Below are 27,186 nucleotides of genomic sequence, written 5' to 3' on the forward strand. Positions count from 1 at the left end.
AAAATGAGGTAGGAAGGTAAATTGGCCAATAATATAAAGGAGGATAGTAAAAGCTTTTTTAGGTATGTGCAAGGCAAAAAAATGGTTAGGACTAAAATTGGGCCCTTGAAGACAGAAACAGGGGAATATATTACGGGGAACAAAGAAATAGCAGAGAAATTAAATGGGTACTTCAGATCTGTGTTCACTGGGGAAGACACAAGCAATCTCCCTGAGGTAACAGTGGCTGAAGGACCTGAACTTAAGGGAATTTAAATTTGCCAGGATTTGGTGTTGGAGAGACTGTTAGGTCTGAAGGTTGATAAGTCTCCGGGGCCTGATGGTCTGCATCCCAGGGTACTGAAGAAGGTAGCTCGGGAAATCGTGGATGCGTTGGTGATTATTTTCCAGAGTTCGATAGATTCGGGGTCGGTTCCTGAGGATTGGAGGGTGGCTAATGTTATACCACTTTTTAAGAAAGGTGGGAGAGAGAAAGCAGGAAATTATAGACCAGTTAGTCTGACCTCAGTGGTGGGAAAGATGCTGGAGTCTATTATAAAGGATGAAATTACAGCACATCTGGATAGTAGTAACAGGATAGGACAGAGTCAGCATGGATTTATGAAGGGGAAATCATGCTTGACTAATCTTCTTGAATCTTTTGAGGATGTAACTCTGAAGATGGACGAGGGAGATCCAGTGGATGTAGTGTACTTGGACTTTCAGAAAGCTTTTGATAAAGTCCCACACAGGAGGTTAGTGAGTAAAATTAGGGCGCATGGTATTGGGGGCAAAGTACTAGATTGGATTGAAAATTGGTTGGCTAATAGGAAACAAAGGGTAGTGATAAACGGCTCCATTTCGGAATGGCAGGCAGTGACCAGTGGGGTACCGCAGGGATCCGTGCTGGGACCGCAGCTTTTTACAATATATGTTAATGATATAGAAGATGATATCAGCAATAACAATAGCAAATTTGCTGATGATACAAAGCTGGGTGGCAGGGTGAAATGTGATGAGGATGTTAGGAGATTACAGGGTGACCTGGACAAGTTAGGTGAGTGGGCAGATGCATGGCAGATGCAGTTTAATGTGGATAAATGTATGGTTATCCACTTTGGTGGCAAGAACAGGAAGGCAGATTACTACCTCAATTGAATCAATTTAGGTAAAGGGGCAGTACAGAGAGATCTGGGTGTTCTTGTACACCAGTCAATGAAGGCAAGCATGCAGGTACAGCAGGTAGTGAAGAAGGCTAATAGCATGCTGGCCTTCATAACAAGAGGAATTGAGTATAGAAGCAAAGAGGTGCTTCTGCAGCTGTCCAGGGCCCTAGTGAGACCACACCTGGAGTACTGCGTGCAGTTCTGGTCTCCAAATTTGAGGAAAGACATTCTGGGTATTGAGGGAGTGCAGCGTAGGTTCACGAGGTCAATTCCTGGAATGGAGGGATTACCTTACACTGAAAGACTGAAGCGACTGGGCTTGTATACCCTTGAGTTTCGAAGACTGAGAGGGGATCTGATTGAGACCTATAAGATTATAAAAGGATTGGACACTCTGGCAGCAGGAAACATGTTTCCGCTGACGGGTGAGTGCCGAACCAGAGGACACAGCTTAAAAATACGGGGTAGACCATTTAGGACAGAGATGAGGAAAAACGTCTTCACCCAGAGAGTGGTGGCTGTGTGGAATGCTCTGCCCCAGAGGGCAGTGGAGGCCCAGTCTCTGGATTCATTTAAGAAAGAGTTGGATAGAGCTCTCAAAGATAGTGGAATCAAGGGTTATGGAGATAAGGCAGGAACAGGATACTGATTCGGAATGATCAGCCATGATCATGTTGAATGGCGGTGCAGGCTTGAAGGGCTGAATGGCCTACTCCTGCACCTATTGTCTATTGTCTATTTTGCATTATGCTTAGAATGACAAGTTTTGACATTTAGTGTAGAATCTATTGGGTGAGTTACATTTTCATAAACGTTGTAGCAACACAAATTGGATATTCTCATGCAACCTCCTATCTCAGCCCATTTGAAATCCCTGCACCGTTTAATCTTAAATAAGTGCAAGTGCCATTAACCTTGCCAATACTTCAACAGCTAAGCCTGATTCATTAATTCACAGAATAAACAAATGTATGTGAACGTCATATTTCAGACACTAAGTAACTTGATTCTATTCCGTTCTTTCTGAAGATCTATGCATTTGGTTACCTAGCAGTCAGTTTTCAGCTCTTCCTTTTCACTCACATTGTGCTAACCATCCTTGCCGTGATGTTTTCCCAGAAACTGTGGCAGTGGATGTTGGGGCACATCTTCAAAGTATGCTTTGTGTCAGGTTGAGTTCAGCTCAGTCTAGCATGTCATTTAAGACTGAAAACAAAAACTAATCTTCCCGGGGTCGAACAGATCTCAACGGAAGCCTGCTCCCTCATGCAACAACTTTCTATCATTCGTCTTGTCGGCAGTTTGGCTTGTGGCGTAAGTTAATTCAAGATAATCATTGCTGACTGCTCACACCTCAAGTCCAACACATCAAACAGAAGGGTCACACCAGTCTTGAACCATCAACTCTGTTTTTCGCTCAACAGATGCTGCGAGACTTACTGGGTTTCTCCAGCACGTTCTGGTTTTATTTCATATATCCAGCATCTGTCGCCTTTTACTTTTTTTGTATATATGTGAACCCATCAATTAATTATTGTTATAAGTATACATATTAAACCAATGTTATGCACAGTCTAGTGTGAATTTTCAATTCTGCTTTACTGTCCAGAACAACCCTCCAAGGTGTAGCACATAGCGGGGTCTCGTTGTCCATTTCTGTTGAATAATTGTGACTGTTCCATTGCCAGGAATCAGAGGTTACTGGTCCTCGAACTGTGAAAGGGCATTAGACAGGGAGCAAGGCAGTAGCTAGGTTGAAAGTGTGGCGCTGGAAAAGCACAGTGAGCCAGACAGTATCCAAGGAGCAGGACAGTCGACAGTTCGGGAATCAGGATGAAGGGCTTATGCCCAAAACATCAACTCTGCTGCTCCTCGGATGCTGCCTGACCTGCTGTGCATTTCTGGCGCCACATGTTTTAACTCTGACTCCCCAGCACTTTCTTCTAGTAGCTAGGTTGCTCAACTTATGCACTTGTGACTCTCGGTACCTCAAATACTACCTGTGAATCTTGCCAGGTTACTGTGTTAAAATGCTGGTCACAGAAGAGAGGAGCTTTTTAAAAGAAAGTTATAATAAAATCCGAACTATCTGTTGTGTTGGAGATGACTCCACTTCGTACAGACAATCAAGCATCCTGGAAATGATGCATCGCCTTATGTGAATGCCTCACAATCAGGCCATGGCAATTTTCAACCTAAAACTGCAACCCAACACAGATATCGGCTGCGATAAAGTGTGTAAACAACCAAAGTCTGCCTCAAAAACATTAGGTAACCAAACTGTGCATAATGCCAGTAACAAAACAGCAAAAGGCAGGCCTCAATTGAGATTTTCTGAATCAAAGGAACGTTGTTTATCAAACTGCACTTCATAATTAACTGCGCGCAAAAGATTTTGCATGTTTCCAAAAGACAGGTAGTGTGTTAAAGTTCACTCAGGAAGTCCAAATGGCAACACATACTTTTACATGGTGCTGTTGTTTGGAGTTATGCTGTTTGCATCACAAGGATAGGGATATTTCCCTGCTCTTAGTGCCTGTCATTGATGTCCTCGGCAGGACTCAAATCCACAGCTTCTGCTTCAAGTTAGGGGCAGTAACCACTGCACCATAAAACCCAACAGATAGGAGAAATTGGTATAAGCGATTCAATTTCTTTCTGATCTATATGTGTGAATAGCTTCCTGACTTTTAGATTGTACAACAGATGCCCTTGATCATTAAAAAGAAAAGGAACAGACAACTAACTCTGGCACTCACTGCAGTCTTAAAATTTGAAAACATTTTGTTAAAATGATCAACAAAGAAAATAAAAGTTGGAGCAGAGTATGGAACAAGCAGAGGATGAGTGAGTTTGAGGAGGAGTAGGTGAAGAGTGGGAGGAAGAACAGAGTCGATGGTGGATTATTTGTGAGCACAAACGATGGAGCTGACTGCAGATTTTAACAGGCGAAAGTGAGGACTGCCGATGCAGGAGATTAGAGCCGAGGGTGTGGTACTGGAGAAGGGTAGCAGGTCAGGCAGCATCCGAGGAGCAGGAGAATCGATGTTTCAGGCAAAAGCCCTTCATCAGGCAGATTTTGACAGGCCACAATCTCTCCAATACAGACAATCTGCATCAAAATGAAGACGTGCTAAACAGGATGGCAGGGTCCCTGAGGGGCAGGCAGATGAACAGAAGCTGCTGAAATATAAAGCACAGAGCACAGCAAGTTTGGTGGGAGAAAGAATGGCAAGATTCTTGAAACAACTAGAGATTAGAAGAACACAGGCATTGAGTGTGAAGAGGATAGAGTGCAGAAAAGGAAATCACCAGGACACCTCACTTACGATATGATGAAAATGCTCAAAACCTCCAGGAGTGCACATAAACTTTGAGGACATGACCAAGAAGGTTGATGAGGGCAGAGCAGTGGATGTTATCTACATGGACGTTAGCAAGGCCTTTGACAAGTTCTAATGGTAAGTTGGTTAGTAAAGTTAGATGACATGGCATTCAGGTGAAAGCTCGCTGATTGGATCCAAAATTGGCTTAATGGTAGAAAACAGAGGGTAATGATAGCGGGCTGTTATTTGAACCGGAGGCCTGTGACCAGCACTGTTCCACAGAGGTTGGTGCTGTGTCCACTGTTGTTTGTCATTTATAGAAAAGGTTTGGATGAGAAAATAAGAAGCATGGTTACTAAGTTTGTGGATGACACCAAAATTGTTTGGAGATGCCAGTGTTGGACTGGGGTGTACAAAGTTAAAAATCACACAACACCAGGTTATAGTCCAACAGGTTTCATTGGAAGCACACTAGCTTTCGGAGTGCCGCTCCTTCATCAGGTGGCAGTGATTGTTGTGATAGTGCACAGTGAAGACTGGTTATCTCAGAGTACAACAGGATCTTATCAGCTGGGCCAATGGGCCAAGGAGTGGCAGATGGAGATTAAGGAGGTTGAGAGGTGACTCTATCGAGGTTTATAAAATCATGAGGGGCACAGATAAGGTGAATAGGAAAGGTTTTTCCCTAGGGTGAGGGAATTCAAAACTAGAGGGAATAGGTTTAAAATGAAAGGGGAAAGATTTAAAAGGTACCTGAGGGGCAATGTTTACACACAGAAGGTAGTGCAAATATAGAATGAACTGTCAGAGGAAGTGGTAGATGCAGGTACAGTTGCAATATCTAAAAGGCATTTGGGCAGGTACATGAATAGGAAAGGTTCAGAGGCATATGGGACAAACGCAGACAAACTTGACTAGTTCAGTTTGGGAAACCTGGTCAGCGTAGACAAGTTGGACTGAAGGTTCTGTTTCCGTGCTGCATGACATAAAAGGGGTGAACGGGCAATATTCTAATCACAGAGCTGTTCCATTGGTGATAAATGTCTGAAAACATGAAATGCCTGCATGGCGATAGACAGATAGGTATTTCTACTGCCTATGGGTCACACAGCATACAAAGGAAGCAGCAGTGAAGGCCTGTGAAATATCTCCAAGTGAAATTAGAAACTGATTTTTTTTTCAAGTGTGTGGCTCATTCCCTCCTCCTAACATCTTCTGCCCAAGTTCGCTGGCAATCATTAACTTTGTTTATTAAGGTAAACACAGGGAAACAGGCCTGTTCAAATGAGCTGCAGTTCACATTTGGTAAACCTGATTCCCTTACAAGTGGATTCTGCAACTAGTGAATCTGATTGCTCTTCACTGGGCACATCTTAATATCGTAGCTGCAAGGAAGGGAAATTTAATCAACACGTGGCATTTCGTTCTCATGCTGGGCCTCGCTGTTATAACCAGAGCCAAAGGGGAAAGCAAATCAGCAGCTTTAGCCAACAGGCATTCTAAAATGTGGTGAATTCTGATCAAAGTTAAAGCGCTAAGAATTAGGAACTTAAAAAAAATTAAATTTGTTGAATCATAAAGATATCTGACTGAGAAAGCTAAATGTAGACAGTGTGGCGATGTGGTCATTCATCTCTAGGACCTAGGTTTTGACTGGTTGAATGGGAGCCTCCTGTAAAATTAATGTGTGTGCTGAATATTACTTGTCTGGCAGAGTGGAGGGGAATGAGGAGCTTTCAGGAAACTGAATTTAAGACACTCGATGACTGAGATAAGTGACTCACGTGTTAACTGAGTTAAAAGAGCTCATGGAAAACAAGATTCTCTCAGAGGGTCATCAGTCTTTGGAATTCTCTCTCCAGGGAAAGGTGGAGGGTGAGTCACTAAACATCTTCAAGGCTGAGTTGGACAGAAGGGGAGTCAAGGATTATGAAGGCATGACAAAAGAGTAGAACTGAGGCCAGAATCAGAACGGCCAAGAATCTTCTTGATTGTTATGGCAATGCAGACATGATGGAATGAATGGCCTGCTCTTCATTCATACAATCTCACCACCTAAGGGACAAAGCCATGAAGTAGCAACTCCCACTTCATCATTGCATTGATCTAGTTCACCAGACTGTGCCAAGATTCAGTTTCAGATTTGCTTTCAGAACAAAAGGAGAGCGCAAGTCCACGCTCTCAGCAATACTGGGTGCGAAGGCCACTTACTAAATCTCTCATGTTACGCACCCCTTTCGGCATTAACCAATTGGTGAACCTTCCATCCAGCATTCTAGAAGGATTCGAATATACTTTTCACAGAAATCACTGCTGTCCACTTGGAATATCAATACTTGATAAAAATCTCAATGACACCAGGCAGGCAAGGGATTGACCCACCGGTTAACTATCTATATTAGAGCTGGCTCAGTGGTAGCATTCTTTTCTTTGAAGTAGAATACCATGGGTAGGATTTGGTCACAAAGGCTGATGCTCGACTATGATCCAGAGATGTTAAGCCCACTGTCCGCTCTCACGTGCTTGGAGAAGATCCCAGGTCAATACTTCAAAAGAGAGCAAGGCCCAGGGAGTTATCCCTGGCATTCAGCCAATATTGGTTTAAAAATAAAACATAATCTAATCATGATCCTATTGTTGTTTGTGGGAGATTGCTGTGCATAAATTAGCCGTCACATTTCAACACTGGCTTCGCTTCTAAAGTTTTTAACTGGCTGCAAAGTATATTGATATGTCCAGTGGTTGGAAAAGGTGCAACATAAATGCAAGGCATTTTTCTGAATTAGTTACCGCTCCCAATGCTTGATATTGTTCTTTTGACACTCTCATAAGACCTCAGATTTGATTGGTTATGTTGCTGCCTCATGGGCTTGGTTCTAATTCTGTGTATTTACTGACTGCCTCATGATGCACTCTCAGTCTGGTTCAGCACCTTGGGATATGCAGCATACACTTGATTTGCATTGGAACTTTATTGCTGTGAAGCTGCAATCAGGCAAGAGTAGTGTGGTCACATACAGTGTATTCGTGCCCATACACAATCGGGGAAATTGCTGTCATTGTAACTCATTAATCATCTCCTCAAATTGTGGGCGGCACGGTGGCACAGTGGTTAGCACTGCTGCCTCACAGCGCCAGAGACCCGGGTTCAATTCCCGCCTCAGACGACTGACTGTGTGGAGTTTGCACGTTCTCCCCGTGTCTGCGTGGGTTTCCTCCGGGTGCTCCGGTTTCCTCCCACCATCCAAAGATGTGCAGGGTCAGGTGAATTGGCCATACTAAATTGCCTGTAGTGTTAGGTAAGGGGTAAATGTAGGGGTATGGGTGGGTTTCGCTTCGGCAGGTCGGTGTGGACTTGTTGGGCCGAAGGGCCTGTTTCCACACTGTAATGTAATCTAAATCTAATCTAAACTGTCAGCACTCCATATGCAGCTCCTTACCCACCAAATCTTCCCTGTGTTACACAGCTCAAAAAGCTCTCTCCGCACAATAAATCAAGTTTGGAAGGGCACAAGCTGGACTTGTTCAAGTTCAGGCTAATTCAAGCTCCCCACAGTGAGTACATTATACAGTCCCAGTGTTCCACCACATAGCACTGAACCAAATAATAGTTCCAACAAGTGGATTGGAAGGGAATGAGCAGTTGATCTTCCTGTCAACCGAAGGCTGCAATAACCATAAAAATACTTTTAGAAGAGGGATTTATTCAGTGAAGCAAAGAAAATCCTCAATTCGCCTCATACCCCTGCTCACTTGTTCAACCAAACAACTGCAACTCGTCGAATTTTTTTCAAGGTACTGCATCTGGAGTCAAGAGAAGAGAACAGAGCGATCACACACCAGATACCTCACATGGGAAATACCGGGTAACTCCATGTGCAACAGCAGAAAAGACTCATTCAGTCAAACACATTTGCTTTGTTCACAAATCCTGTTACCTGGTGGGCTACCCCAATTTGCAGAATAGTTACAAGGCAGGTGATCCTAACCACCCTCTGCGTTTCCCATGTGACTGTTGCCTCTTTAGCTAATCACTATAAATTTGTGCCCTTGGGTTCACGATCCTCTGCTGGCAGGAACAGTTTCTCTGTATATAATCGCTGTATGTTCAGATGCCTCATGATTTTAAATCATAGAAGCTACTCTCAATACCTCCCTTCTCCAAAGTAAATTGTTCCTACCTCTTCAAGTTGCTGTCATAACTTACATTCATCATCCCTGGACCCATTCTCAAGAATCTTTTCCTCCCTCTCTGATGTCTTCGCATTGTTCCTAAAATATCACAGCCAAAACTCATGCACTGCTCGAAGAAAGTAATTGGTTCTTATTCAAACTCAACTTTTGCCTGATCATTTTGTTAAGCATAATTCACCATAATTCCCCATAATCTTCGCCTGTTCTGCCCAACCCTTCATTTACAGTGACGGGTGATCCCGCAATTTGATTCAATGCTGAAACCAGACCCCAAAAATAACCCAAACTGCAAGAAAACAAATCCAAGAGCTTCCACCACTGCTATGCAATTAACTCAGACATTGTCATGTGGGAGTGACAGTATGATTATCATTTTGGTGATCATGACAGTGCTCAGATTCTGAGCACCAACTGGACCACAAGGACCCTGCCAGACAGCCAACAAGGTAAGTAGGACAATAATAAAAAACTCAGTCTGACTTGCTTAATGATATAGCATGGAGGAGGCCATTCAACTCATTGAGTCCAGACTGGCTCTTCGAGCTGTCCAATAGTCTCCTGGCACCCCTACAAACCTCTCCTCTGTCAATTAGCTCCCTTTCGAAAGTTGCTTTGATTCTGATTCCAACACCCTTTCAGGACTGCATTCTAGATCTTAATACGTTGGTGTTTAAAACAAAATTCCTGCTGGATCCAAGCAGATCAACCATGATCCTATTCAATGACTACTCAATGACAAAGCATGCTCAAGGGTTGGAACAGCCTTCTCCATCTTCTATTTCTTATGGTTCTTTAATAAATCCATGAAAATTTCCTCGTATTTTTCATTAAGGAAAACTGCGACTAAAGGAACTTGGTTCCTCCTTATCTGGTGCAGTTCTGATCACTCTGTTAAAGAAGCAACTTTGTCCCTTCTTCATAGGCAGCCCTTCTGAACTAAGGATGACTTGTTCTCACTCCAGTTCGATGGGTTCTGAGTTGGTTGATAAGTCTAGTGTGTGACCTTCAAGTGGGGCAAGTGGTGCTTTGAGGATCGAGTTGATTTGAAAAGAAGGTTAAAATTTCAAAGTCAGCACACTGCTTGACCAGAAGCTAATGTCAGTCAGCAAGCATAGGAAGTGGATGCACAGGGCTTTGTGCAAGTTAAGGCATGGACAGGAGAGTTTGGATGGCCTCTCCTTCGCGAATGGCAGAATGCAAGAAACCAGCACTCCTGGCAGTTAAATCGTATTAAAAGAACATGTTGTGAATGGGGCCTGTGCAGAGCATCAGAAGAAGTCTTAAACATCAAGACTGACAAGGGACTGCCTGAGCCCAGATGCACAACGTGAATGGAAATCTGAAGATGGTCAAGGAAAATGAAGAAGTAAAAGCAGGTGGTAAATGCAGAAGAGGGATGCAGGCGGGTAAAAGCAAAATATGACTCACGGAGACTCGACTGGGAGCAAAGGCAGGTGTTACAGTCTGGAATAACTGATGCCAAAAGGCCAGCATTCAATTCCTCAGCCTTGCAATGCTACACAGCGTGAAGGGAACATTTACATTTACACACTGGTGATGCATTTCATTTGTATTTACATCATGTGCTTCATTACTTCAGGATGTCTTTTTAATACTTTACAGCCTATTAAGTGCTTTTGAAATGTATTCCTTCTTGTAATGCAGAAACTGAAACAGCCAGTACGTGCACAGCAAGCTCACACAATATGATGACTTTGGTCAATGGATAAATATTGGCCAGGTCACCAGGCTCTCTGCTCTCCTCAGAAAGAGTACCAAAGCCACATTAGCAATCACCTGAGGGGGCAGACATGGCCTCGAATTAACACCTCATCCGAAAGACACCACTTTCAAAAACTGTCACTCTCCAGTGGAGTGTCAGCCTGAATTATGGGCTGAGGTTTATGGATTGGGCCCAAACCCACCACATCCTGACACAGAGATGCACTAGTTGCCCACTGAGCCACATCTGATGCTTAGCATTAAGATAAGGGAAATGGAGCAAGAATATTACAGAGAACTAATTCTGGGTGAACAAGACATTAGTAATGTATCACAAGGTTTAAATCTGTTTGATAATACGGCAAATCAAGGATATTGCTTACAAATATCAAAAATAACAAGCCCTTGCAAGCTAAAAGGGATCATCATCATTCGGGAACAAACAGTACCTCACTCTAAACTAGATCTTCATAGCACTGATTTTCAAAGACAAACCTTTCTTTCCAACTCAAATTATGAAACAACAAAACAATGACCTGTTTTGTGGGTTTTTTTATTCCCAAGAGATCAGAGCATTGACGAGCACTGGCATGATGCAAGTACCTATGAAAGGTGCTGAAGGAATCCCACAGGCCTGCGCCAACCACGTAGCTGTCTTTCCCAGCAGTAAACCAAACTTGACCAGAAATGACTCCATTTACAACAGTGCCTTACCTCGAACAATGGCTCTCACTCTAGATTTTTCCATCCCTTCCTATTTTGCACTGCCTCAATCATCTTTTCTTCACTTCCAATTCCTTCCTGAGGTTTGCTCTGAGAAAACTGATTAATCCCCTTCCCATTTTCATTTTAAAAAGACTTCCCCGGCAATTCTCTCACTGCTCTCAAACTCTCGCCCCATTTTCATTTCTCATTCGTCTATCCTTATTCTCATCTCTCATGCCCTTTTTACTCCCCCTTCCCTGTTTCCTCATGTGCCCTGCACAACATTCATCCGATCTATCCCCATCTCTTTCTCTCTCATTCACTACATTCCCATCGCACTCATTTGTTCTCCAGTTCTATCTCCAGTTCTCCAGTTCTGTTGTCTCTGCACTTCTCTCATTCTTACTCTGTTCCAATCGTACTCTTATTCTCGCCATGTCCCCATCTCGTTCTTATTCTCACTGTCTCCATCTGTGTCTCTCTATCCCATTTCTACAAACTCTCTACCCCATCTCTCTTACTGTCTCTCCATCCCATCTGTCTCTCTACTCCATCTCTCTCTCTCTAGCGCATCTCTCTTACTGGCTCCTTACCCCATCTGTCCCCATTCCTCTTGATTCCCATCTCCCTCAATCTCTTTCTGTCCTCATCCCTCTCCATTCTCATCTCCCTCACTGTCTCCTACTCTCTTTTTCCCCCATCTCTATCCAAATCTCCATCTCTCTCTCATCCTGTCCCCATTCTCCTTTTACGATCTCATTCTATTCCTACCCAACTCATTGTCTATCCTCCAACTCTCGCATTCACTCCCTTCTCCGGTCTTTCTGCTTATGTCTCTCCCCCTCTCTCCGCCACCAAACCCCCCATTCAGATTTCCCGCTCTCTTCCCCAGGCGTCTTAACGTCTGCCGTCCGCCCAAAACAGTGGCTGGAAACTTGCACAGCCGACGCGGGCAGAGAAACTGACACTTGGGGAGGAAGGATCTGAATGGCACCCGCTCCCCCACCCCCCCACTTCTGCACAGCCCGATAATTCCTGTGCCGGCCTGCCTCTACCCCCAACACCCTGATGGAATTTGAACAAGTCGCCCAACATTTCACAGTCGGTGTTTTATTGTCCGTTCCTCCAACGGTGTGGGGGGGGGGGGGGGGGGGGAGGAGTGCTGTTTGAAGTATGCACATTTTATGCCAAAACAAAAATCCCACTACTAACTCCTGCAAAACCTCCTTTTTGCAAAACTTCTCCAAATGTATTCATAAGTTAAGCACCAGTGTTTCACTTGTCTTGGTTGCAAATCTCACTTTACAGATTATTTTTCAAAAAAAAATCCACGCCTAATTGCTCATTCCAGGACACTGATCGACTTGTAAACTCACCAGCTTTGCAGGGATCTTTATAATCGACATCTGTCGGGTCGTCTTGGTCGGGAAAATAGTCGTAAAGGGTGTCGTCGTAGTCGAAGGAGCTGGCGACCCGGTGCAGAGTCAAACAGAGAAGTGCAAGTCTGGCTGCAGCCATCACTGGGGCTTGAGTGCAGGGGACAAGAGAGAGGAGAGAGCGACAGACAGAGACAGAGAGAAAACACACAAAGAATACCGTAGGAAGGGAAATCAGAGGAGGAAAAAAAGAGCCCAGCGCTTAAGGGAAATCCAGGAGGTGGAGAGTGTGGTCCAGGGGCGGGTCAGCAGCAATGCTCCAGCCCCCTTTTTTTCCTCCCTTAAAGCTTAAACTGCCATTAATCAGCTGAGAAAGATTTGGAAAGCAAGCCAATCCAACAGAGAAACTCCAACTCGACACAGTAAACGTGTCTCTTGTGTGTGCGCTGCTGACGAGGAGAGGCAATTTCTCCAAACGGTGTGCTTTCTCTGCTCTCAGATCCCCAAGTTCCCTCTTTATATAATCGTATTGCTCATTCAAATCTTTCATGACTTCCCACAAAAGAACGTCTCTGCCAAATGCGATAATTTTCCGGTCATCTCACGAAGGATGAGTTTTCTGCTCGAGCCTGTGCTCTCCTCCCACTGCATCCCAGGCAATTTACATGGAAGTAATGTTTTGCAAAACCTTGTTTGTTTGGCAGATAAACAACAGGGTGACCCAACGATGAGTGGAAGGATGTGCGCGTGTGAGAGGGTGTAAAGGAGATTTTAATGAGCTGCTTACGAGAACAGTGGGAGAGGAGACTCGAACAATTTCGAAAGGAAACTGAACGGGAATTTCAGGGGAATAAATTCGCAAGACTGTGGGAAGAGTATGGAGTAAATTGGGACCATATTACGTTGCATCTCAGAGAGCCGGCACAGACTCGATGGGCCAAATGGTCTTCTTCCGTGTTCAAATAACTCTATCCCACTGTTACTTCCAGACTTGGCTACTCCAATGCTCTCTTTTGGCTGATCTCTTACCTCCCATCTGCTTGCCCCCATCATCAATACCCCCAGAACGATGCTGCTTTATGCTAACATGTTTGATCACTGCAATATAGGGAAATGCCTGTCGACATCACCTTGTCCAGCCCCGACAAGGCTTCCCACCAGTGAACATAGGAGATGGGAGCGAGGGATGGCTCCTCCAATGCAGGAATCAGATTGTGGCTGATCTGACAGCGACCTCAACTCCGCTGTCCTGCCTGTTCCCCATAACTCCCAACTCCCCTGTAATTCAAAAACCTGTCTCTCTGCCTGGAATGGATTCAGTGGTCCAGCCTGCACTTCTCTCTGGGGAAGAAAATCCCAAAGATTCACACACCTCTGAGAGAAGAAATTCCTCCTCGGCCCTATCTTGGATGGAAACTCCCATATTCTGAGACTGTCTCAGGTTGCTGACTCAGGGAAACATTCTCAGTATCCACCCTTCAGGTCCCTTCCAAATCTTAGGAATCAGATTTTATGTACTCAAGTACAGGGACACAGCAGTACAGTGAGAAATGTGCAGAGTTGCCATTCCCGGCGCCATCTTGGGTACAAGGTACTTAGGTACAAAATCTTAGGTTCAAGTAGAAAAATAAGTAACTAATTTAAAAGTATAACATTACAGTTCTTCTCCATACAAAGTAGTTGATTAAAATAAAAGCTTAAGTTCAAACTTACAGTCTTTTTTTAGCCAAGGGTCTGCAGACGCTCCATGTTGGACTTTCCCCAAGAGGGCCTGCACTCCCTACAAGGGCCCGATCTCTCCCCCACCACAGTGCCAGGAGATCCCCACGCCAACTGCCATCCAAGCTCACTGGCCATCTCGCCGCTGACCACCATCCAGGCTCACCGCCTGCCCCTCTGCAGACAGCTAGAGTCCTGCTCCCAGCCTCTACCGCACTCCTGACCTCCAAGAAGCCGTGATGCTGTCGACCACCAGACTCCAGCCCTGGCACACCAGCCAACTTGCGGCAGATCGCCAAAGACCCCCAGCCGCTGCCGTCGCTGCCTCCAGAAGGGAAGTAGAGAAAAAAAAAACTGAAAAAAGAAAAACATAAGGAAAGAAGAAAGTGGTCGGAACAGACAAGCTCTGGCTCAGAAACCCTCCTGTGCTGCCATCTTGAAAATAGCTTGTATGTTACAATAAGTTCTCCAGAATTCAGGCACAACCTGATCAACCTTTCCCAGTCGACAATCCCTTCCTCCCAGAAATCAGTTGAGTCCATGTCATGACTTAGTGCTGTTAACCTCTGTTAAACTCTTATCTATGTCTCTGTAGCCTCTTTCAACACTCCTCTTGCCTGTCTGCAGTCTTATAGTCATCCTAACCTTAATCATATCAATAACTTTTCTCCTGTTTTCTAACTTGTAGCAAGTCCCACTGAGCTACTAACCCTATACTCGCTGACCAACAGTGGTTCCCAGTCAAACAGTGCCTTGATTTTGAAATTCTCATCCTTGATTTCAAATCTCTCCAGGACCAGGCTTGTGAGCCTTCTCAGAATTGCCACCAATGCAAGAATATCCCTCCTTAAGTAAATAGATCAAAACAGGCAACTTTCTCTCCTTCCCTTCAAGTAAGGTACTCCCCTAGTACCTCAGCCAAGTATAAGTGAGCCCCAAATTAACTCGATGCTCACACACCCTCAGTCTAGAAGGCCACAGCTGGCAGCTGTACTATTGGGCATTCTGTCAATTCCATTCCGAAGCAAGTCAAAAAACCTCAGCTTCCCACCATTGTGCTTCACCAACAATCAGAACATTGTAGCTTTTGAGTAAATATAATTGGATGCTTCCATTAACGTGCCTCAACACTGCACAGCTTGCCTTTTTGGCTATGTAGCAAGGTGCCATACAAATAGTTTCTCGTAACAAGAAGCTGCAAAGAGTGACTCATCTCATGACTTCTCAATGCCTGTCCATCACCAAAGGTACAAGTCAAGAGTGGGATGAAATATTTTCAGTTGCATGGATGAGTGCAGCTCCCCAACAACACTCAAGAAGGTTGATACCCCACTGGCACCTTAAACATGCATTTAGTCCACCAAAGCACAGTGGCAGCAGTGGATGTACTCAATAAAGCTCCTTCGGATAGTGTCTTCTGAGTCTGTGGAACGTTACTAACTAAAAGCATAAGGGCAGTAGATGGATGGAGCACCACCACTTGTAGGTTTCTCTTCAAACTACATCAGCCCGTGCTCGAAGTGTATCACCATTATTTCACCATCTCTGGGTTAAAATCCTGGTACCTCCTCCTAAACAATGTTCCAGTGGACCTAATTCATATGGACTGCAATGGTTCAAGAAGACTGCTCAACACCAACTCAGGGGCAATTAGGATGGGCAAAAAATACTGACCTTCCCAGAAATTCCCACATGACACAAATTATTTAAGCTGTACTGAGACGAAAGGTGACAGGTGCAAGAGCCCAAGGAGGCAATACTATACCTTTGGGAGAGTTTATCCTGTGTTATAATCTCAATATTACAAAGGAGTGTTTCTTGAGATTAATACATCAGGCACTTACAATATGAGTTAAACACCATAAAGTAGCCTTTATGTTAACAAAATGTGACAGGCTTATAAGATCAGTCTTTCAAAATAAGAAATATATGACCAGTTTTAGAAACCAATGTGGTCTCCATTTCCCAGTCTCAGGGCAGAATACATCTTGCCTTGGTTTTATGCAGATCAGTGACAGGAGACAAAAGCTGGAAGACATGTGAAGAAAGAGAAATAGATAGAAATAATTAATTTCCAGTCATGCACCCTCCTCATCTGCTCACTGCTTCCTTCACATCTGACTCACTTCACAACATTACATCCAGTTCTGCTGGCTTGCCAATGATTACTCCCAAGTGGAAATACTAAATCAAGCTGTTCAGCTGTTTACTTAACTGATGTTCAACTCTATCAATGCTTATACAAAAGAAAACTCCTGTGCGTCATTGGAAATTGGGTGAAAGGACAGAACACATAAATGTCACGTCATGGGAATACCGATGACAATGACGTTATGGGAAACACCAAGTGTCAGGAATTGAGCAGGTTACCCTCTCTCCTATTCAAGCTTTGTGCCAATATTTATCCTTCAACCAACATCACTAAACATGATTACCTGATTGGTTTCACATTGCTGTTTGTGGGAGCTTGCAGCATGCAAATTCGCTGCCACATTTACTCCGTGACAACAGTGACGGAACCCCAAAACTATTTCATTAGCTGTAAAGCACTTTGAAACATAGAAAACAAGGACAGGAGTAGGCTATTTGGCCCTTTGAACCTGCACCACGATCCTGGCTGATCATGCAATTTCAGTATCCCACTCCTGCTTTCTCTCCATACACCCAATCCCTTTAGTCCAGCTCCCTCTTGAATATCTAATGAACTGGCCCCAACACCTTTCTGTGGGAAAGAATTCTACAAGTTCACAACTCTCTTGAGTAAGAAAATTCTTCCTCATCTCAGTCCAAAATGGCTTACCCCTTATTCTTACATAGTGACCCCTAGTTCAGGATTTCCCCAACATGGGGAACAACCTTCCCGCAACTGGCTTGTCCAGTCCCATCAGGATTTTACATGTTTCTATGAGATTCCCCCCCTCCCCACCCCATTCTTCTAAAATTCCTCTGAGTACAAGCCCAGTCAATCCAACCTTTCTTCTCGTCGGTCCTGCCATCCTGGGAATTAGTCTGTTGAACCTTCGTTGGACTCCCTTAATAGCAAGAATAAGGGGAATCCTGGAGTCACATTAAGTACTGTAAGAAAAGCCTCAAAAACAGAATATATTTTCAAGGCATATCAAAACTACTTTTTAAAACTCCCCACCCTTGGTGCCACAAGTGCAAAGAGCACTGTTTTTTGCTGGGGTACCCAGACACATTGCCCATGACTTTGGGTGCAAGCCAAGCCTGTCTGAATTATCCTCATAAAACAACAGCTCATTCCAAGTATCAATCCAGTAACCTCCGCTGAATTGCCTCCAAAGCATTGATGTCTTTCCTTTAGTAAGGAGACTAAAACTACACGCACTGTTTGAGATGTGGCCTCCCTAATTTCCTGTACAATTGAAGCATGACATGCCCACTTTCACATGCAATTCTTTTCATTAGGTTAGAATCTCATTCATCCTCTTGATTACATCCTGTACCTGAACTATGACCTTTTGTCACTCATGCATTAGCCACACAGGTCCCTCTACACTTCAGAATTCCTCAGTCATTCTCCATTCAAGTAATACCCTGCTTTTTTCATTCTCCCTACTGAAGTGAACAACTTCACATTTTGCCACATTGTATTCCATATGTCAGATTTATACCCACTTACTTAACTTTATTTCTCTGCCTGTGACTTCCTTACATCTTGTTCACAACATAATTTCCTACTTTTCTTGGTGTTGTCTGGGATTTAGGTCCTTACATCCTCACTTCCCTCATTGTGGACACTGAAGAAGTTTGGATCCTGTGGGTCCACTTGTCAAGTCCTGCCAATAAGACCAACTCTGTTTTCTGAGAGCTAGCTGATCTTCTTCATGCTAATATGTTATACCCTACACTTAAAGAGGTTTTACTTTCCGCCACAACTTTTGATGCGGCATCTTATCAAATACCCTCTGGAAAAACAAGTGCAGTACATCCACTGGCACTCTTTTATTCACAAAGCATTACACCTTCAAAGAAGTCTAACAAATTGGTTAAACGTGATTTCCCTTGGACAAAGCCATGCTCGTTCCAACTGCCTTGAGTTTTCCTAAGTATGTGACGAAAATCTTTTTAATGACCAATTCTGACAACTACCTCACAAGAGACGTCAAGTTAACCAGCCTATAGTTTCCTGTTTTCCACCCCTGTCCCTTCTTGAATATTTGCTGCTTTCCAGTCCAATGGAACCTTTTCTCAATCTTGGGAATTTTGGAAAATTATAACTCCAGGATGAAGTCGACTTGGATCCAAAGACTTGTCAGGCTGAAGCTGCACTAGATTCCTTAGTACCACTTTCTGTATGATGCTAAATTTGCTAAGCTACTATCTTCCTTTCATCTCCTGATTTACAGCCAATACTGAAATGTTTTGTACCCTCGATACTCAAGACAGAAGCCACCATTCAGATGAGATGTTAAAACCAAAGACCCATCTGCCTACTACATGGATGGACAAGAAAGATCTCACAGTACTGTTCTGAATTCTCCCCAGTGTCCGAACCAATACTTAACCCTCAGTCAACATCCCAACCAAAAAAAACAGATAATTTGGTCATGATCACATTGCTGTTTGTGAGAGTTTGCTGCACTCAACTCGACTCCTGTCTTTCCAACAACTGCAATCACATTTCAAAATCTGTACATTCACCACTCTGGCGATCATGCAAAGCACTATATAAATGCAAATGATTTTTACTGTAGTAACATAATGCCCAAAGGCGGCACGGTGGTTCAGTGGTCAGCACTGATGCCTCACAGTGTCAGGGACTCGGTTCAATTCCTGCCTCAGGCAACTGCCTGTGTGGAGTTTGCACATTCTCCTCCCTGTCTGTGTGGGTTTCTTCTGGGTGCTCCGGTTTCCTCCCACAGTCCAGATGTGCAGGTTAGGTGAATTGGCCATGCTAAATTGCCCGTAGTGTTAGGTGTAGGGGAATGGGTCTGGGTGGATTGCTCTTCGGAGGGTCGATGTGGACTTATTGGGTCGAAGGGCCTGTTTCCACACTGTAGAGAATCTAATCTAATCTAATCAAATCTAATCATATTTTAAAGGAGTGTCGGTAAAAAAATACTAAATTGAAGCATTTAAGCAGGTATTAGCTGACCAAAGGTTTGACCAAAGATACAGCTTTAAAGACTGTATGTGAGGAGAAGAGACGGGTGGGGGGCTGGGGTGTCAACATCAGGGAAGATTTTGAAAACAAGGATGGTGATTTTAAAATAGAGAGGAGCTAACCTGGCCACTGTTTCAAAGGCTACTGGCATCAAATTGAGTCCCCACACCCCACCAGTATTGAGTGTGAATGAATGCTGAAATAAATACCAGGATGGCCCTGCGATCAATCGCTGCCATTTGATTCGAATTACAGAGTTCCTGCGATTTTTGTTCAAATGTTGCAATTCATGACATGTCAAATAATTCTGTTCGATTGAAGTTTCAAAAGAGGATAATCTATCATTACTAAATGCCAAGACCCTTCAGGCTAATTTGATGTAAGTAATAGCAGAAACTTTTACAAGAAAATGGAGGACGGTAAATTGAAGGATTACGGTCGTGGTAACTGAATTTAATTGATCTGTTTATTTTCCATTTGCTGCGCGAGTACAGCCAAGTGGCTGTTATTACTTAAATCAAATAAAGCTTTCAACCCCAAAGCCTTTGGCATCTTTGTAATAATAAACACATTAAGCTAATAATCTAGTACAGAATGGAATTGAGGATGAGCAGATTTCCTGGAATTTTAAAACCTGAACTCCAATTTAGCCAGACCCTAACTTTCTTAGATTACTTACAGTGGGGAAACAGGCCCTTCAGCCCAACAAGTCCACACCGACCCGCAACCCACCCAGACCACTATATTTACTCCTTCACCTAACACTATGGGCAATTTAGTATGGACAATTCACCTAACCTGCACATTTTTGGACTGTGGGAGGAAACCGGAGCACCCGGAGGAAACCCACACAGACATGGGGAGAACGTGCAAACTCCACACAGACAGTCGCCTGAGGCAGGAATTGAACCACTGAGCCACTGTGCCGCCCATAACACACTCAATCCTCTGTAGGAGATGCTATGGTCTCAATCAGAGGTGAAAAGGTGCTGTGGAAGGACTGGAAGAAGAGGACACCTCTCCATGTTCCTTGGCCAATATAGCTTCCTCACCGTGCCCACACTCACCTCCCCGTGTCCAACCAATGATGTCGAAAACTGCTCACTTACCCTCGTTGCTGTGTGCAAATAAGCTGCCACGCACTCTTACTGAGTCATCACAGGGCCAGAGCAAAATCACCCCAAACCACAACCGGATGCAATTAGGTCAAGGAAGAAAAGTTAAAAATTTTGCTTTTCTCCAACTTTTCTCAACTTCAGTGCATCCTAAATACGCTGTGCAAAGGACCTCTAACTGCAGTCAGTGTTGCCTAAGGGAAAACACAGCAGCCCATCCGTGTCCAGCAAGCTCCCACAGACAGCAACGGCCACAAAGTATTTTGCTTAAGGCACTGGTTGAGGCAATAAGTATTGACCACATGTCAAGTTCAGGTCTTCTTTGAGTAGTGCCACGGGTTCTTCTACATCCACTCCAGAGAGAAGATAAGGTTTATGCTCACCTAAATGATGGCTGTCTCAGCAGCACAGTGAAGAGTCGGTGTAGACTTGGTGCTCAAGAGTAAGCTTCTCCAGACTCAGAGGAAAGTGCTGACCATTGTCTCCCTCATGACCTTTGGCAGCTTGAAGGTGTAGTGGCTCCATGCCCTGCGCTGCTGCTCAAGTGTGTCACTGATGCATGCTACTGGCAGCGCTGCTCTGTCTTGTATGAAAAAGGCACCAGCAATCTTCCCAGTAGGACCTGCTTACTCAACCCTAATTCAAAAGACCTGTTGTGATTGAGCATCCACAGTCAGCAATGACTCTGGCTGGGTGGTGGATTGCAAGTCTTCACTGACTAATAGTATGCAACGTATAGGTTAATTACATATGAAGCACTTTTTAAAAAATTCATTCATGGAATGTGCACGTCGCTGGCTAGGCAGCATTTATTTTCTGTCTCTAGTTGTCCTCGAGGTGGTGGTGGTTAGCTGCTTTCTTGAACTGCACCAGTCCATTAGGTTGACCCACAATGCAGAAAGGAAGGGTGTTCCAGGAAGTTGACCCAGTGACAGTGAAGAAACGGCAATATATTTCCAAGTCAGGATGGTGAGTGGTTTGGAGAGGAACTTGCAGGTGGTGGCGTTTCCACATTTCTGCTGCCCTTGTCTTTCTAAATGGTAGCGTTGTGGGTCTAGAAGGTGCTGTCCGAAGTGTCTTGGTGAATTTCTGCAGTGCATCTTGTAGAGGGTACACACTGCTGCTACTGAGCACCTATGGTGGAAGGAGTGAATGTTTGTACATGCGGTGCAAATCAAGTTGGCTGATTTGTCCTGGATGGTTTCAAGCTTCTTCAGTGTTGTCTGAACTGCACTCATCGAGACAGGTGGGGAGTATTTAATCACACTCCTTAATTGTGACTTGCAGATGGTCGATAAGTTTTGGGAAATAAGGACATGCGATACTCAGTGCAATATGCCTACCTCTGACATGCTGTTGTAAGCACTTACATGGCTAAGCATTCTGTTTCTGGTCAATGGTAAACTAGGGGTTTAGGGGTGGCATGGCGGGACAGTGGTTAGCACTGCTGCCTATTAACGCCAGAGACTTGGGTTCGATTCCACCCTTGGGCAAAAGTGTGGAGCTTGCACATTGTTTCTGTGTCTGTGTTGGTCTCTTCCAGGTGCACAGTCCAAAGATATGCAGTTTGGATGGATTGGCCATGCTAAATTGCCGACTGTATCCAGAGATGTGCAGGTTAGGTGGATTAGCCATTGGGAATACAAGTTTACAAGGACAGGGTAGGGGGTCTGGCTGGATAGGATGCTCTTTGGAAGGTCAGTGTAGACTCAATGGGCCGAATGGCCTGCTTCCACACTGTTAGGGTTCTATGATTCTATGGTATGCATAATGGGGAGTTCAGCAATAGCGACACTATTGAATGTCAATGATCCAATGGTCTTGTTGGAGATGGTCATTGCTTGGCACTCTGTAATACAACTTGTCAGCTCAAACCTGGATATTGTCTAGATCTTGCTGCACGTTGACATGGACTGCTTCAGGATCTCAGGGGTCACAAATGGTGCTGAACATTGTATAATCATCAGCGAACATCTGCACTTCTGATCTTGTGATGCAGGGAAGGTCATTCTCGAAGCAGCTGAAGATGGTTGGATCTAGGAATCTCCCCTGAGGAACTCTTGCAGAGGTGCCCTGGAGCTGAGATGAGTGACCTCCAAATATCACAACCGTCTTCCAATGTGCCACCAGTTATGCCTTCAAACAATCAAGAGTTTCCCCCATACCCACTGATTCCAGTTTTATCAGGGCTTTTTGGTCAAATGAGAAACTGATATCAAGGGCAGTCACTCTCACCTCACCTCTGGACTTCAGCTCTTCTGTCTGTGTTTGGACCAGTCGCTGACTGGCCTGGTGGAACCCAAACTAAGCATCACTAAGGTTATAGCTGAGCAGCTGCTGCTTCATAGCATTGTTGTTGACCCCTTCCATCACTTTACTGATGATTGAGAGTAGATTGCTGGGGCAGTTCTAGGTCAGGTTGGATTTCCTTGCTTCTTGTGTCCAGGACAGATTTGAACAATTGTCTACATTGTCAGGGAGATGCGAGTCCTACAGGTGCACTGGCATAGGTTGGTTGGGGGCATGGCCAGTTCTGGAGTATAAGCCTTCAGTACTATTGCCAGAATGTTGTCAGGGCTCACAGCCTTAGCAGTATCCAAAGCTTTCAGCAGGTCCTCGATATGACGTGGAGTGAATTAAATTGACTGAAGAAAATCATAGAATTCCTACAGTGTGGAAGCAGGCCATTCGGTCTGAGTTCACACCAACCCTCCAAAAAGCATTCCTCCTTCCCTTACCCAGCATACTATGGGTAATTTAGCATGGTCAGTACACCTAATTAGCACATCTTTGGAACGTATGAGGAAACCAGAGCACCGAGAGGAAACCGAAGCAATCACAGGGAGACTGTCCAAACTCTACACAGACATTCATCCGAGGGTGGAATTGAACCCAGACCCCTGATGCTGTGAGGCAGGAATGCTAACCACTGAGCTATCACACCAACTAGGGAGCTGTAGGGTAGGAAATCTGACAGCCGACTTCCACTCAGAGCAATATAATCATCTCCATCCCTTTGATGAGAAGGGCCCTGCCTGCCACTGGCCACTCGGGTGCTTCCTTGCTTCCTGGTGGTGTAACATGAAGAAAGTTTTATGCACTCGTTGTTCATCCACTGTGTCTTACACCTGCAACACACAACAATGGATGCTGGGGATTGGAGAGAAAAAAAAAACCATCTCTTAGAGCTGTCGGTTTAGGGAAAATGTGGGCTGCAATAACAGGAAGAACATTCCCACTTTTCTTCTAGTGATGCAGGACCTTTTGTGTCCACACTATTTGACATTTCAAATGAAAGGCAGAACTCCCTCAGGAGCACACTTGACTATTCCTGAGATTGGTTCTTGCACTGCTGGTCTCAAAGCCTCAGCTGCCCTCCACTGACATCATTCCCTTCAGCTCAGCAGGAGTCGGAACTACATATCCTGGAACTAATGTGCCCCGTCTCTCTAAACTGCCACCCACTCCCAGCCAGAAAACCATGTAGACCCAAGCTGATGGGGTGAATTGTCTCAGGCTCACATCCTTTTACCCCAAGACTTCCCCACGCAGAGCAGAACAGAGTCCATGAGAAAGAGAGCTTCTCCTCACCGCTCCCAGATTTACACTGTCTGTATTCGCAAACAGATTCAAACAGTCAGATCCCAGGTTCAAAACACTGCCTGAGTTAACAAACTGGCAAAGCTCAGCTCCTGTGGGACCTAAGGAGGCCGACCATCTGCACATTCTCTCGGTTCAAGTAGATGCCAGAGTGGCTGTGGTGTCGCTGTGATGTTTCAAAGATAACGGTCAACCCCATCATTTGTCTCCTGGACACTTTAAAGACTCCTCCCAAATACAAAACAGCTGCCAAGCTTGCCAACAAAACAAATGGGGTGATTCTGGGAGCAGGGCTTTAAGGCATTTCTGAGAGAAGTCTAAAATACAGAGCCAGAGAGTGATCCCAACACAGGTCTGCAAGCATTATGCATAATACAAGTTCCTAGCTTGGTGCAGCTGAAGTCGGCCACTGTTTCCTAATGACGGAGAGAAGACTGCACTTTAGTCGGAGATGTTAATTTTATGGGTGAGCGCGGCTGCTGTGGAAAGTGCCACATAACGCTTTCTCACACAGAGATGGCACTTTGCCAGTTCCCTGAAGGAAATGTGAGGTGTCCCTCTAGTGGTAACATGTTGAACTTGTCTGAGACACATGGTATTGTGAGTTGGAGGGAGGAAGCCAGTGATCAATCCATCCTAAATTGCAGCAGATACTTACTTAATTGTGTGTGCCAGGTCGAGAACATCATCACTGATTTAAAACATTAATTTATTGTGAGGTCTTTCCTCCAATGGATATGACAGTGGTATAACAGTCCTTGAGCCTGTTACGTCATTGAGTGAGATCGTGGCTGATCTGCAATCTAACTCTGCATTCTCACCTTCTCTCTATGTCCCTTAATGCATGTAGATTACACAAGTCTATTACACGCAAGCTGAAAATGACCAACTAGTCTAACATGGTATGCAGAAGGGAAATTTTCCAAGCCAGGATGGTGTGTGAATTGAAGGTAAACTTGTGGTGCTGGTGTTCCAATGTTTCTGCTGCCCTCGTCCTTCTGAGTGAGTGGTGAGGGTCGTGGTTCACTTGGTCTGTATTCACTTGAGTTTCGAAGAACAAGGCAGGATCACACTGAAACATATAAAATTCTGACAGGCTAGACAGACTAGATGCAGGGGTGATGTTTCCCCTTGGCTCGGGAGTCCAGAACAAAGGATCATGGTCTCAACACACGATACACCACTTCGTATTTAGAATGACGATGAATGTCTTCACTCAGAGGGTGGAGAACTTGTAGAATTTTCTATCACTGTATTCTGTAGAGGCTGACTCACTGAATATATTTAATAAAGAAACATTTCTAGAGGATAAAAGATGTCAAGGGATATCAGGTAAGCATATGAAACCAAAATTAGATCAAGGATCAGCCATGATCACCTAAGTGACGGATCAGTATGTCCTGACCATTCTGGTCTGTTCCTATGCTGCAGTGCCTAGAGGGACTGCATGCCTAAGATGGTAGATGAGGCATCGATTAAATTGAGTTTCTTTGGTGTTTTTCGAGCTACACTCATCTAAGGATGTGAAAAATATTCTAGCACATGCCTGACTTCTATCTTGGAGGTGGTGTAAAATGCTTGAGGAATCAGGTGGTGAACCACCAGCCTGTGATCTGCTCTTGTAAATACATCTTGTACATGGCAGGTACACTTAAGTTTCAGGATCTGTTATGTTAGGGTAAGGGGTGAGATTTTTTTTGATGGAAGTGGTTATTGCCTGACACTTGTATAGCATAAAGGTCACTTATGGCTTATCATCATACCATCAGCCAAAACATTGTCCAGGTCTTGTACAAGTGGACCAGGACTGATCCAGAAACTGACAAGTCACAAATGGTACCGAACGCAGCACAACCATCAGCAAGTAATGAAATTCTAATTTTATAATGATGGAAGGTCATGTTAGAGCAGATGAAACGGCTGGGTCTCGGATACTACCCTGGGGAATTAAGCAGTGACTGACATGCACGATGTATAGCCTTTTATTTTGCTGTTCAAGTCCTTGGGACTTCTTAAAGACCACCTACTCAACATGGACAGTTTGTGACATTGTAATAATGCCACTGAACTAATCCCCAGGCTAATGGTCTATGATCATGGGTTCAAATCCCACCAAAAGATGGCAAAATTTAAACCGCAATTAATTAATAAACCTGCAATTAAAAGCTGTTCAAAAGGCCATAGTCAACCCATCTGGTTCACCAATGTCCTTTTGGGAAGGAAATCCGCCATGGCCTACATGTGACTCCAGACCCACAGCAATGGAGTAGAATCTTAAAGTGCTCTCAGAAATTGTACCATAAGTCACTCACTTAAAATGCAATTAGGAATACACGACAAATACTGGCCTTTCCAATGGCTCCCTTCAAACTCTTTATAAATTACAATAAAGTCCCAATCAACTTTTCAGATACTGAAGTACAGTTAGAGAAAGAAAGACAGACTTGCTCCAGGAACAATTAGGGAGAGATGGAGATTAAAAACAGAACAGGATGAAAAAATATGGGATTGGTTGATAACAGAAAGCCAGAGAAGCCAATTACTTCACTGAGGTTACGGTGACAGCATACATACAATTAAATTTGTAACCGAAGCGCCACTTTCAAGAGATTTTTTTCCCCTCTTGCACTGACCTACTGGTCCTCACCAGCTTTAGGAAAACTTGCATCATGAAATCTAGGCAGAGATTATCCGTGCTGAACGTATGTCAGTAGGATTCCCAGAAGCAGGTCATTCGGCTCCTCAAACCGATTAAGATCAAGGCTGAAAAGTCTATTTTTCCCATTCCATGTTCCCACCTACTCCCAATAACCTTAGATCCCCTTGTTTAACAAAAATATATCTACCTCAGGAAAAAATAATTCTAATCTTTGTCCTCAAAGTGCTACTCCTAATTTTAAAAACTGCTCCCTAATTCACCTTCTTTCGCAAACATCCTTTCCATAACCACTTCGTCAAGCTAAGTCAGAACTTCAATTGGTCATCTTTCTTTCTTCTGAACTCGTGGAATTAAGCCCAGCCTGTGCAACCTTTCCTCATAAGACAACCCCTTCCTTCCATTTATCAATCTTGTAAATCTCCTCTGAACTGATTCAATGCATTTGCATCTTCCCTTGTTTAAGAAGACTAAAACTTCGGACAGTATTTGAGCTGAGG

General features: G+C 44.2%; 2 protein-coding genes across 2 annotated transcripts in view; both read right to left on the reverse strand.

Annotated features, from left to right (window-relative positions):
- LOC122543176 (bone morphogenetic protein 1-like) overlaps positions 1–13,376 on the reverse strand; it is a 132,888-nt gene extending 119,512 nt beyond the window's left edge. Inside the window, exon 1 of the mRNA XM_043681598.2 lies at positions 12,469–13,376. Within this exon, the coding sequence (XP_043537533.1) occupies positions 12,469–12,610 (142 nt within the window). The 5' untranslated portion in view covers positions 12,611–13,376. The remainder of the gene's footprint in view (positions 1–12,468) is intronic.
- Positions 13,377–14,187: 811 nt separating this feature from the next.
- cnnm3 (cyclin and CBS domain divalent metal cation transport mediator 3) overlaps positions 14,188–27,186 on the reverse strand; it is a 48,452-nt gene continuing 35,453 nt past the window's right edge. Inside the window, exon 11 of the transcript XR_006309941.2 lies at positions 14,188–14,541. The gene's annotated coding sequence lies outside the window, so the exon portion shown is untranslated. The remainder of the gene's footprint in view (positions 14,542–27,186) is intronic.

Source organism: Chiloscyllium plagiosum, unplaced genomic scaffold (assembly GCF_037043375.1).
Source record: "Chiloscyllium plagiosum isolate Xiang-an unplaced genomic scaffold, Cpla_swu_hap1 HiC_scaffold_48, whole genome shotgun sequence".
Taxonomy (NCBI): domain Eukaryota; kingdom Metazoa; phylum Chordata; class Chondrichthyes; order Orectolobiformes; family Hemiscylliidae; genus Chiloscyllium; species Chiloscyllium plagiosum.